At 44.3% G+C, this 12,334-nt stretch overlaps 1 protein-coding gene and 1 pseudogene across 1 annotated transcript in view; one reads left to right on the forward strand and one right to left on the reverse strand.

Moving 5' to 3' along the window:
• ST3GAL3 (ST3 beta-galactoside alpha-2,3-sialyltransferase 3) overlaps nt 1–12,334 on the reverse strand; it is a 171,417-nt gene that overhangs the window by 109,766 nt on the left and 49,317 nt on the right. The window contains exon 3 of the mRNA XM_028123443.2: nt 1,311–1,358. Coding sequence (XP_027979244.1) covers nt 1,311–1,358 — 48 coding nt within the window. The remainder of the gene's footprint in view (nt 1–1,310; nt 1,359–12,334) is intronic.
• Nucleotides 11,466–11,915, forward strand: LOC114224298 (large ribosomal subunit protein bL20m pseudogene; annotated as a pseudogene).

Genomic DNA, 12,334 nt, shown 5'->3' on the forward strand with positions numbered 1-12,334 from the left:
ATTGATCAATCTTTTCCTATAAAAGTAGACACAACTTTTGTGTCTATTTAAAAACTTTCTCTCTGTCCACTCCCTTACACTGATCTCTCTTGTCTCAGCACTTGGGTGGAGTACATCTCAACCATACGCGGTATGAGAGAGCAAGATAACAAGGGAGACAGTATGAGCTGCAGAGGCGGACAGATCTGAGTGGCCCCAGACAGGTTACTTTACCCTTCAGAGCATCAGTTTCTTTTATCTACAATCAAAGATACACCATCCACCTTGCAAAACATGTCTAAAGCACCTACCACGGTGTTGGCACATAGGAAGCCCTTAGTAAACAGGCACAGTCGTGACTGCATCCTCTGAACTCATCTTTCCCTCATCCACAACTGCCTGAACCTAACAGCTGCTTTGTGAACCGTCAATCTACTGCATTCAAGGACAGCAAAATGGATTGACTGCCCTCACCAGGCCAGCCAAGCCTCCCTGTTACTTACAAGCAGCACCCACCGTTACAAGAACCACCAGCTTCAACTAAAAATGCAGGCTTAATGCCCAGAGGTGCTCTTCTCACACAGTAAAGCCATCCTGGGGCTCCCACACCAACGTAATGGCAGCAAGTTGAAGACTCGAAGTGACGTCTCTTTCTGCTCACCGCCAACAGCACAGTGATGTGGAGCAGGGAGACTGCCTCTGACCTGGGAGAGCCAAGCTCCATCAAGCCGGAGGGATTTGGTATCCAAGGAGTGGGCATGTCAGTCTGTGTGTCCTATGCTGAGACACGGGGAAGAGGGGGCATCTGTGGCCTGGCACATGGGTTGGTACAAGTGCACAGTAAGTGCGCGTCCTGGGGCAGGGGTGTATTTGAGTATATGGGGCGTGTGTGCAAACATGCAACAGTGCATGTTCTCAGGAAGCTGTCATACTCTCATCAGCCTGACACTTTGCTGGGGAGCCCTGATGATTATCTTCTCTAGCATCCCCAGAGCTTGGGGTCTCTCAATGCCCTATGCCCCACTCTCTGGGCCAGGATATGTGCTCAGAAAACACATACCCTTTATATGAGCCTGGAACACTCTGAATGAGGAGAGAGCATCTACCCAAACTCCTCCAGTGCCCACTTTTAAAGCAACTGGCAAAGTCTTCTGGATGTTGCACCCCCTTTCTAGGCCATGAGCCCCCAGAAAAGCTTCTGAAGACTTTCCCACCGTTCTGAGATATTCCACTGCCCTCCCCAGATACTCCCCCCCGCAACCTCACCAGGCTCCACTTCAAATATGGCCAAGTGCTGAGCGCTGAAAGGATAGAGAGGGAGGGATTGGTACCTGAGCCTAGTGTTTGTCCAGCGGAGTCAAAGGAAAGAACCACTGAATCTGCAACACAAGAGGACAAGTTCATTTCTTTCTCCTTCTTAGAGTAAAAAAAAAAAAACAACAAAAAACAAGCTCCCACCAACTCTGCCCAAACCCTCCCCCAAGGGAAATTCAACTGGATTGGAACACTCAGCTGCACAGACAACATCCACAGGTCCATGCCCACCCGCCCACTGGGCCAAGGAGGCCCTGCCGAGCCTAGCCCCAAGCCTTCTGCCACCGGGAAGAACATCGCAGGGCAGAGACAGGCCCCAAATTTTTCAGAGGCATTTCCTGCCAAATTAGGGGACATGCTTTTTTTCCCCCCTTCTTAAAATGAAAATAAAATTAAAGCAATACAACAGAAAACTTCTCTCCTGCATCTGGTTAAAGGCACTAACATTTCCCTTTGACTTCTCCCTTTCTTTTCCTATTCATATACCCAACTGTTTATTATTTCTTCTCCCAAAGGGCTTAAAGTGGCCTACAGGAATTTACAGTACACACTGGAACTTAAAAATGAAGAAGTCAAGAAAGGAAGTATATAGTCAGGGGAATGTTAGTACACAAAATGCATGCCATGAGAACCAGAGGTAGAATCAAGAAGGCCAGAGCTCCCAAACCGCCAAAGGAAAGGAGAAAATGAACAGTTACAAGATTTAGTGCCCATGGTGCATTCACTCATTCAACCATTCAGTAAATATTTATTGAGCATGATATTATACTCTAACTTTGAGATATAGCAGCAAACAAAAAAGCACGGTCTCCTCACGGATCTCCCTGCCATCAGCCTAAGAGACAAAAAAAGTTACCAAACAACAAAGCATCCAACTAAAAACTGACTAAGTAAAAAAGAGTGCTGTGAACATTCCCATTAAGAACCAGACCAAGGGGGCACCAGGACGGCTCTGTCAGTGAAGCATCCAACTCTTGATCTTAGCTCAGATCTCGATCTCGGGGTCATGAATTCGAGTTCTGCACTGGGCTCCACGCTGGGTGCGTAGTCTACTTAAAAAATAAAAAAAAAAAAAAAAAAAAAAAAAGAACCAGACCTAGTTAGGAAGGGGAGTGGGTGTTTGTTAGGGAAGGCTTCCCTAAAGAAGTGACACCTGAACTAAGAGCTGAAGGTAAGCAGGGGTTAAACCTAACAAGAATGGAATGAGCGTTCCAGGCAGAGAGATGGCCATGTGTGGAGACTTGAAGCTCGATGGAGTGGGATGCTTCCAAGTGGCTAAAAGACCAAAATATAAAAGCAAATACTAAACAGTCATCAGGAGGAAATTTCTCTTGTGGGTCCCAACAATAAACGGGGGATGCTGTATGATGTTGCAGACTGTAACTTCTACGGCATTTCTATAATAAGTGAGTGTGAATCTGGTATGGTTATTTCTTCCAACACGAGCTTGTACAAAATGATGGCATAAAGCCAACGTATAGTTCAATAAAAATTATAAGGAACACTAAGATAATTTAAGGCCCAAGACAAGCCTGGATACCCCGGACTCCAAAGGTTCACTCACCACCAAGGAAAGCCAGCTGGATGCATACAGGACCAGGGTCTACAGCCCCACTCCCACCCCAGCATTATCCTTCCGATCTCAGGTTGATGTCATTTTCTCTTATTGCACAAGGAAATCCAACCCAATAGTTATCTTAACTGTAAGTAACATCTGTCCCCACTGCTGGACTATCAGTGCCACAAAGGCAGACACTGTACCTGCTTGATCCCCTGCTCCATTACCCACAGAATGCCTGGAACTCAATAGCCATTTGCTGAATAACAGTGCCTAGAGAAATGAATGGACCACAGATCCTTTTTTTTTTTTTTAAGATTTTATCTATTTATTTGACAGAGAGAGACATAGTGAAAGAGGGAACACAAGCAGGGGGGGGAGTAGGAGAGGGAGAAGCAGGCTTCCTGCTGAGCAGGGAGCCCAATGCAGGACTCAATCCCAGGACCCCGGGACCATGACTTGAGCTGAAGGCAGACACTTAACGACTGAGCCACCCGGGCGCCCCACAGATCCTTTTTGATAAGGATCCAGAGGCAGATAGTCTGTACTGCCAGTTAAGGGCAGATACATATGCTTTGAAACCCACCAAGGAGATGACAGGGTTGATGTCTTTTTACAAAAATGTAGAAGCCCAGGAAGGACACTTGGTTGATATGACAGGTAACCATCCTACCTCTGTGAGACAAAACCAATGTCTAACTCTTACAAATTCTACTTCTTTATCAACATTTCACACATCTGTCTTCTCTCAATGCTACTGCCCTTCCAGAAGAGAACCCCTTATTTCTCTCTTTTTTAAAAAGAGCTTTATTGAGGTATAATTTACATACTATAAAATTCACTCATTTTAAATGTACAATTCAATGACTTTTTTAGAGAATTTACAGAGCTATGCAACTATCACCACATGCAATTTTTTGACATTTCCATCACTCTGAAAAGATCCCTCCATGCCCATTTACAGTCCCGCCCTGTTCCCACCTCCAGTGCCAGGCAATCACTGATTCACTTATGTCTCTATAAATTTGCCTTTCTGGACATCTGCCTACCCACTTTTGCTGGGGCTGTTCTATAGCCTCTAACCACGCCCCTGCCTCCCACGTGGCCTGTTTCCATCATCGTTTATACTGCTGACGATGTTTCTGAAAAGTATACCTCACTGTGCCTTTGCTCTTGATTAAAATTCTTCAGAGGCTTCCCGCAGCCTGTAAGATAAAGTCCAAGCTCTGACATTCCCTCATTTTCTCTCATTTGCCATTTTTAATATATCTCATGTTCCAAATGGGCCAAACTACCTCTATTTCCCCAGAGGTATACACCAGCATGTCTTCACTCATCCGACATACTGTGCTCATTGCCTATTTGCATGCAAAAAATCTCCCACTTTTCCATTAAGATTCCAATCAAGAATCCCCTCTTCTTTTTTCTTTTTTTAAAGGAGGCTCCACGTCCAGTGTGGAGTCCAATGCGGGGCTTGAACTCATGACCTGGAGATCAAGACCTCAGCTGAGATCAAGAGTCAGGACGCTCAGCCAACTGAGCCACCCAGGCGCCCCAATCATCCCCTCTTCCTGACGCCTTCTCTGGCCAGTTCTGCTCACCCTCTTCTTTAGGACATCACTATACTATTATTATGTTATTTCTCATAATGTTTGGTTACTTCTTTTTCTCTTATTAAGCATCTGAAGTTCCCTGAGGACAAGAAACGTGTATTCATTCTGAGGTGGTGATGTCTCACTCAGTGACTGACACACAGACAGTGGTCAATGTGTTTCTTCAACAAAGGAATAAACCAGTAAATGTCCTTGCTTGCTTTCAAAGGTGATGTGATCTAAGTGGTATTTCAGAAGCTGGGGGGAAAAAAATCCATTCTGCATATAGATTCTCATTCAATTTAAGTCAACCTAACTGTCCCTTGACACTGAAGCTTCAGGGGTTCAGGTGTGGCCTCCTCCTAGGAAAATAAAGGCATGTACACAAATCAGTGTAAGGGGAATAAGAAAAGTGGTCTCGAAGCTTCTAGGTTAGAGGCTGCAGCCACCTGGAGAAGATTAGGACCGGCTTCCTGAGGAGCTGACTGCCCAAACCAACAACAATAAAAATAGCATCTCGATTTTTTATTGCAGTTGACAAGTACCATTCCAATTGCAATTTACCTTCTTTGTACTCTCAAGCAGTCCTGAAATAATCTCTTTTAAACTTTTTAATATAAACCAAGGAAGAAAGGCTTAAAATTAAGTAAAAGACTAACTAAAACTTAATTGAGCCTAAAAGCAGCAAGATGAAATGCTAACAGTGGCTGTCTCTGGGTGAAAGAATTATAGGTAATGTTTCTACTCTGTGTTTTTGCAAAATTTGTAAGTGAACATGTATTACTTATAGTATCATCATCATCATAATTTTTTAAAAACTAAAAAAAAAAAAAAAAAAGAACTCTTTAATCCACCTGTAGGATTTTAACCTCTAACTCACTGGTACCAACGCAAAAGGATGGAAGGTTCTTGATTGCCTTCATTTTTCACTGTACATACCAAAAAGCTGTTCAGCTTTTTCCTGTAGTTACTGAGGTCATCTTTTTATTTCATGCCACTTAAATATATCTCAGCTACATCAATTCCTGAAAAGACTAGGCTTTTTAAAATTATTATTCTTTTTCTCTTCCCTCTCCCCACCCCCACCCACCCCACCCCACCCCACCCCCTGCCAAATATTATCAAATGCCGATTATGTGCCAGGCCCTGTGCCAGATACTAGAGGCAGGGGGCCGAATAAGAGCCAAGGAAGACAGACAAGTTAATTGACAACTAAAATAAAAATAAAGTGGATAAGCGCACATAAAGAGTAAGCAGGAAGCAGATGAGCACCTTACTGGAAGGAAAACGTCAGGGTCTGTCACAGATGTTACTTCCAGTGGTAGTGGACGGCTCCCAAGAGCACCAGTCTATACTGCTGAAGATGCGAGTGACAGGGTGGCAATTTCAGGAGGAAGTCAGTGACATATTCATGTTTTGCATAAGCTTTGATAGATTTTGCTTTGAGCATTAAAGGCACAGACTTGAGAATTAGTTTGGTCATTCGTTATTTGTGTTTATTCTAAAGGATGTAAGGTCATTTTAGTCATAAACCACTGTGACGGCTAAAGCGAAAACTCGGCATTCAACAAATCAAGAAGGTTGTTTTGCAAGAAACAGAGCAAGAATATCCAGGCTTCTCCCTGTCCGGCTAACAAATATGTCATTTTTATTTCGGGCAGCCCAGGCTCCAGCTGTTTCTGGCTCCCAGGCCAGAGGCAGCCATGTGGTGCGCTACACAAGTGACCAAACAGAATTCCAGACCAAGGTACAACAGAGCATTGCTGTGCACGACTTTGTTCAAGGAGGAAACCTAGAGTTTACTGGAAATCTTTTATTATGGTCAGATGTTTCCTGTGTCTGGTTTCTGAGGCAGATAAAAGGAATAGAAAAGGAGGAGGAAGAATGGGGCTTAGTCTTTCCAGTCGCTGAAGGGGCTTCCAAAACTCAAATTATGTGAACGAGCTGCATATTTGGGTACGAGGTAGCAGTTGCAGTACACATTCAACAAGTATCTTCTGCTATCTACCACGTGTAAGCCCTAGAGATGGAAGAATGAATTAAAAAAAAAAATGGTCCCCTCAAGTAGCTTGCAAGCAGGTAAAATAAAAACACATATAAAGCTAAGCATTCAAAAGTTAACAGTCCTGTACTATACACTTGATATTTGCTGAGAGCAGATCTTAAAGGTTCTCACCACATGCACACACACACAAAGGTAACGAGGTGAGCCGATGGATGTGCTAACTTGCTTTATTGTGGTGATCATTTCACAAATACAGATGTATGTCAAATTATCACACCATACACCTTAAACTTACAATTATGTTGTCAATTATGTCTTAATAAAGTTGGGGATAAAAAGCTAAGCATAAGAGTAATGAAGGAGCTATCTCACTGTTTGTTAATTTAACAGATATTTATGAAGCAACTCCTACACACCAGACTTACAGATACAACAGTAAGAAAGAACAAGACTGTTCCTATTCTCAAGGAATTTATGTTTTAGGCAGGGAGATGAAAACAATGAGTAAACAAATGAGCAAAACAATTTCGGACAGTGGTAAGTGGTACGAGGAATGTTCAACGCTGTGACAGTAACCAAGGGTGAAGTACAGGCCATGCTGGATGGGGCGTTTCGGGAAGGCTTCTCTGAGGAGGTGACCTGTGGGCTGAGAACTGAAGACAGGAGCCAGCAAAGAGAAGATGAAGGAAAAAAAAGAGCTCTGGGCCAAAGGAAAAGCAAGTTCAGCAATCTTAGTACGTTTAAGAACCAGTGAGAAGGCCAGTGTTGCTGGAACGCAGAGCACTGAAAACACAAGGAGAATGGGAAATGAGGTCAGAGAGGAAGACAGGAACCAGATCCTTGGGAGGCCCTACGTAGGAGGCCATAGAAAAAGTCTGATTGTATTTCGATAGCTTCAGCCAGGGGAGTAACATGATCTGATTTATTTTTTAAATATAAACTTTGACTGCTATGTGGGAGCGAAACTGACTATTCTGGCAAGGGAGTAAAAGACAGATGAGGGCAGAGAGACTGAAGGCAGGGAGATCGATAAGGAGGAGAACGCTCGCTCCAGAGGAGAGGACACGGCAGCCTGAACCAAGGCAGTGGCAACAGGAAGAAAAAAAGGATGGATGCTAGAGATGTTCAAAAGGGAAACTTTACAGGACGAGTGACTAGTGGGACGAGAGTGAGAGATGAAGGAGGAGGAGGATTATATCTACATGTGGGGTTTGGGCAACTAGATGGTGACTGCTGCTTGACTGGCAGGGGCCTTCATCTAAACCCCATGACCCTGCCTCTCCTCTGGCCACTGACGACTGGACCACAGTGGGTACCTGACCCAGGGGCAGGCAGTCCACAGAGGGATCATCATCCATCTATGGGGCAGACAGTCTACCTTTGGGTGACCTGAACTGAGAAGTACAGAGAGCTGGGGAGATACAAGCAGACAAAGAAGAGCAAAGACTGGGAGGCCATGGGCCAGACTTGAGGCTGGGCCCTAGGGCCCACCTTCGAGGCACAGATCAGAGTGAAAGCCACAACTCTGCCACTGAGGGCAACAAGACACCTTAAAGAGCTGTCTTAAATCCAGAATGTTCTTCCAGTGCCAGTGTCTGTGGCATTCGACTATACCACAGATCACCTTTCCACTAGATCTCAGGGTTCCTTTGAGGCTTACCCTATAACTGAGATTCTCCTTTTCATGTGTCTTGCTATCACTGAGCCATCTGTAGTCTGGGTGGGCTCCCTTCCTCTACCTTCCGGTCCTCACCCTTTAATACCCTGGAGCACTCTCTGCCTTTCCAATGACTGGGTGTAACATGGGGATCTGACACCAGGCTGGACCTGCTCCAAGAACAACTCACCCCACAGGGTCTGACTCTCAGGGGAAGTAAAAGGCCCCACTTGGACCTTGGTCCTAAGAGGTGTCCTCTAATCTAGCTTTACAGAAGAGACTCAACTTGAGGGGTTTATTGGTCTATTAGCAGAGCTGATACTTTAATGGTCACGTGGCTGTTTCTTGTTCTAGATTCTCCATTGCCTAGATCCTGGGGGGAGGGTTCTGACTCCTAGTGTTAGCCCCTCAATTTCTTCCCTCTCTCCCCCATCCCAAACAAACAAAACCTGAGTAAATGGGATTCCTGAAGATACAGAGAAAAAAGGTCTGAGGACAGAAAATAAAACACAACCATGAATTTAGGGGAATGTGGAATATGGAAGAGAAATCAGTGAAATAATCAGAGACAGGAGTAGCAGGATAGAGGGAGCCAGAGGAGGTGAGAACTGGTTACAAGAAGGAATATTGAAATGTGGCAAGAGGTAGAAGAAAGTGATGGATAAAAAGATACAGCAGAATTATTCACTGGGAGGACATCTGTAACGTCAGTGGGAACCATTTCTGTACAATGATCAGATGGCAGACTCAGCTGTGAATGAATGCAGTAGATAGACTTATTTAAGAAGTTTCTTAGATTTATTTCATTAATTTAACTTATCAAACATATATAATAGGGTTTTTACTAAGCTTAAAAAACTGCAGGAAAAGATTAGACATGGTCCCTGACATGGACGAGTTTATGAACCATCCATCAGGAGGAGAATATAAAGAAGTTGCTATAGGAGTTCAGATGCAAGAGGGAGAGTTCTTGCTGGGAGAACCTACTAAGCCACGGAGACGATACTATTTGAGCTGGTTTGAGATGACCTTATAGGACAGGCTGTGCTGGTAGGGTGGGAACAGCTTAGGAGAGGCACTGAAGCATTGAAAGTGAGGGGTGTGTGGTTTCAGGAAGCTAAAATCATACCTAATTAATATATTAGGGTTTCTTTCAGGAGGTAAAAATGCATGTGACTAAAAGGGAACTCGTCAATACAATCTGTTTAGACTTTCAAAAAAGACTTTGACACATCAAAGACTATTTTTATAAAGTGAGTCACCATGAAATTGAGAAAGAAAGTGCTATATCATCCAGGAGACAAAAGGCAGTTGGCTAAGGATCAGGGGCAGGCCACCCCCTGGGGCATCAGCACCCATAGGGAGACCTGGCAGTCTGGGAATAGCTAGAATTCTACTACGCACTGCCCCCTGCGGGGGGGGGGGAGGGGGGAGGTTGGCATTGCTTACAAACGCACGTGCACAACAGAAGCAGCAGAACTAGGCATGTGCCGAAACTGAGTGAGGTGTCAGATGAGGTCTGGAACTGCAGGAAGACAGGAAAGCTTTAGTCCTAGCGCCCTCAAAAGAGGAAAGGGCTGGATTTGGTGCAGGAACTATAGTTTGCCACACTCTGATTTAAGGTACGCACATACCTGCACTCCCTTCCAAACCCCTCTAAGTGACATAAAAGGTTGTTGTAAAGCAGAAGGACACAAAGTCCAAGAAAACAAGAGTGGAGACACCAGCCGTAAAGGTTTTGAAGCTGGAAAGCAGGTAAACAAAAGGAACTGGCTCAGCAAACCTCCCACAAAGTTAATCCTATACTAGTAGTGGGGAAAGCTGACATATAACCTGAAATACCCCAGATAACTCCCCAAAGGCTCAACTGCTGAGCGCCCCACGTACCAGTGGAAGTGGGAGAGCAAACAGTACTAAAAACAAGACACCATACTCTCAACTATGGGCTGAGGTCACAAGGCATTAGAAAAAAAGTATCCAATGTAAAGACAGAGACCAAAACAATTGGAAAATAAATGCAATGTGGAAAAACAGAAATACACATGAAGATGAAAACTTAGGGAAAAAAAATCATTAAAATCCTCAAAGAGAAGATACTTCATGACACAAGTAAAAGATGTCAATTTTTCAAAAAGGTACATCTAGTGAATAAAAAGAAAATAATAACTCTTGAAAATTAAAACAGGATAGCAGAAATGAAAAAAGATTGGAAAATAAGTCGAGGAAATCTCTCAGAACGTAGAGCAAATGACAGATGGAAAGTGGGAGAGAAAAAAATTCTTTTTAAATTAGAGGACCCGTTTAGGAGACATAACATCTGAATACAGGCATTCTAGGAAGAGAAAATAAGAAGAAAAATGGAAGGGAGAAAATATTCAAAGAAATAATTCAATAAAATTTCTCCATAATTAAAGGGCTTGAGTTTTTTTTAGCTTGAAGGGACCTCTGAGCACAATATGAAAATAACCCTCCCGGGCGCCTGGGTGGCTCAGTTGGTTAAGCGACTGCCTTCGGCTCAGGTCATGATCCTGGAGTCCCGGGATCGAGTCCCGCATCGGGCTCCCTGCTCAGCAGGGAGTCTGCTTCTCCCTCTGACCCTCCCCCATCTCATGCTCTCTCTATCTCATTCTCTCTCTCAAATAAATAAAATCTTTAAAAAAAAAAAAGAAAAGAACCTTCCACCAAGGTACAGCATCATGAAATTTCAGAAAACTTAAATTTCCAGGGAGAATAACAGGTTTTATGCAAATAATAAATAAATCAGAATGGCGTAAGACCCCTCAACAGGAACACTGAAAGCCTACAGTGCAGTGGGGCAGTATCTTCAAAATACTGAGGGAAAATACATTTTTTTAAAGATTTTATTTATTTGAGAGAGAGAGCATGAGCAGGGGGAGGGGCAGAGGGAGAGGGACAGGGAGAGGTCAAGCAGACTCCCCACTGAGTGTGGAGTCCAATGTGGGGCTCAATCCCAGGACTCCGAGATTATGATCTGAGCTGAAGTCAGATGCTTAACCAACTGAGCCATGCAGGTGTCCCTGAGGGAAAATAATTTCTAACCAAGAATTCTATACCCAGCATGACTATCAACTAAGTATGAGTTTAGAATAAAGATACTTTCATACAGGCAAGTCTCAAAAATTTACCTCTCATGCATCCTTTCTCAGGAAATTATTAGAGGATGTGTACCACTGAATGAAGAAGAATTGAAAACAAAAACAAAAAACAAAAACAAAAACATGGAATTCAGGAAACAAGATATACCAGAAGAGGATGATGGTGGAGAGTGACTCCAAGACCACAGCCCAGCAGCAGGGATAAAGAGCAAACAGTCGAGGAGAAGCCGGCCCGCGGGCCGCCATGGTCTTCCTCACCCCACAGCTCTAGCTGCGGAGCCGCCTCACTGACCACTACTGGCAGGTCCAGGAGATGCTGCAGCATGCGCGGCACTTCCGGAGAAGGAAGAATCGGTGCTACAGGCTGGCGGTGAGAACGGGGACCAGAGCGTTTGTGAAATGCACAAAAGTGCAAAGACTGAAGAAGAGGAACATGAGCACACTCTGGATTAATCGAATTACAGCGGCCTCCCAAGGACACGGCCTGAAGTACCCAATATTCATTGTCAATTTAATTAAGTGCCAGGTGGAGCTCAACAGGAAAGTACTTGCGGATCTAGCCATCTAGGAACCAAAGACTTTTAAATTTTTGGCTGCTTTGGCCAAAAGAAGGCGACAGGAAGGATTTGCTGCTGCCCTGGGGGATGGGAAAGAGCCCAAAGGCATATTTTCCAGAGTGGTGCAGGATCACTGAGGGGGATTCCAACACTGCCTGCCTTTTGCAGCTGAGTGTCTTAGGAAAAAGTGTTTTTTTATCCCCCTGATGATCACAGTAGTGAATTATTTGTCAACACTGTGTGTTTGATCAACAATTATTAATTTGCATTTTAGTAATAGGTTTAAGAGGCCCCTTTTTCCCTCACTGGGACAGATCTAGAAATCTTACAGGCTGGGGGCGCCTTGGGTGGCTCAGTCGTTAGGCGTCTGCCTTCGGCTCAGGTCATGATCCCAGGGTCCTGGGATCGAGCCCCCACATCGGGCTCCCTGCTCAGCAGGAAGCCTGCTTCTCCCTCTCCCACTCCCCCTGCTTGTGTTCCCTCTTTCGCTGTCTCTTTCTGTGAAATAAATAAATAAACTCTTAAAAAAAAAAAAAAGAAAGAAATCTTACGGGCT

The sequence above is a fragment of the Eumetopias jubatus genome, unplaced genomic scaffold (assembly GCF_037043125.1).
Source record: "Eumetopias jubatus isolate StellerSeaLion01/CBP00866 unplaced genomic scaffold, mEumJub1_p1.0 scaffold_4, whole genome shotgun sequence".
Lineage (NCBI taxonomy): Eukaryota > Metazoa > Chordata > Mammalia > Carnivora > Otariidae > Eumetopias > Eumetopias jubatus.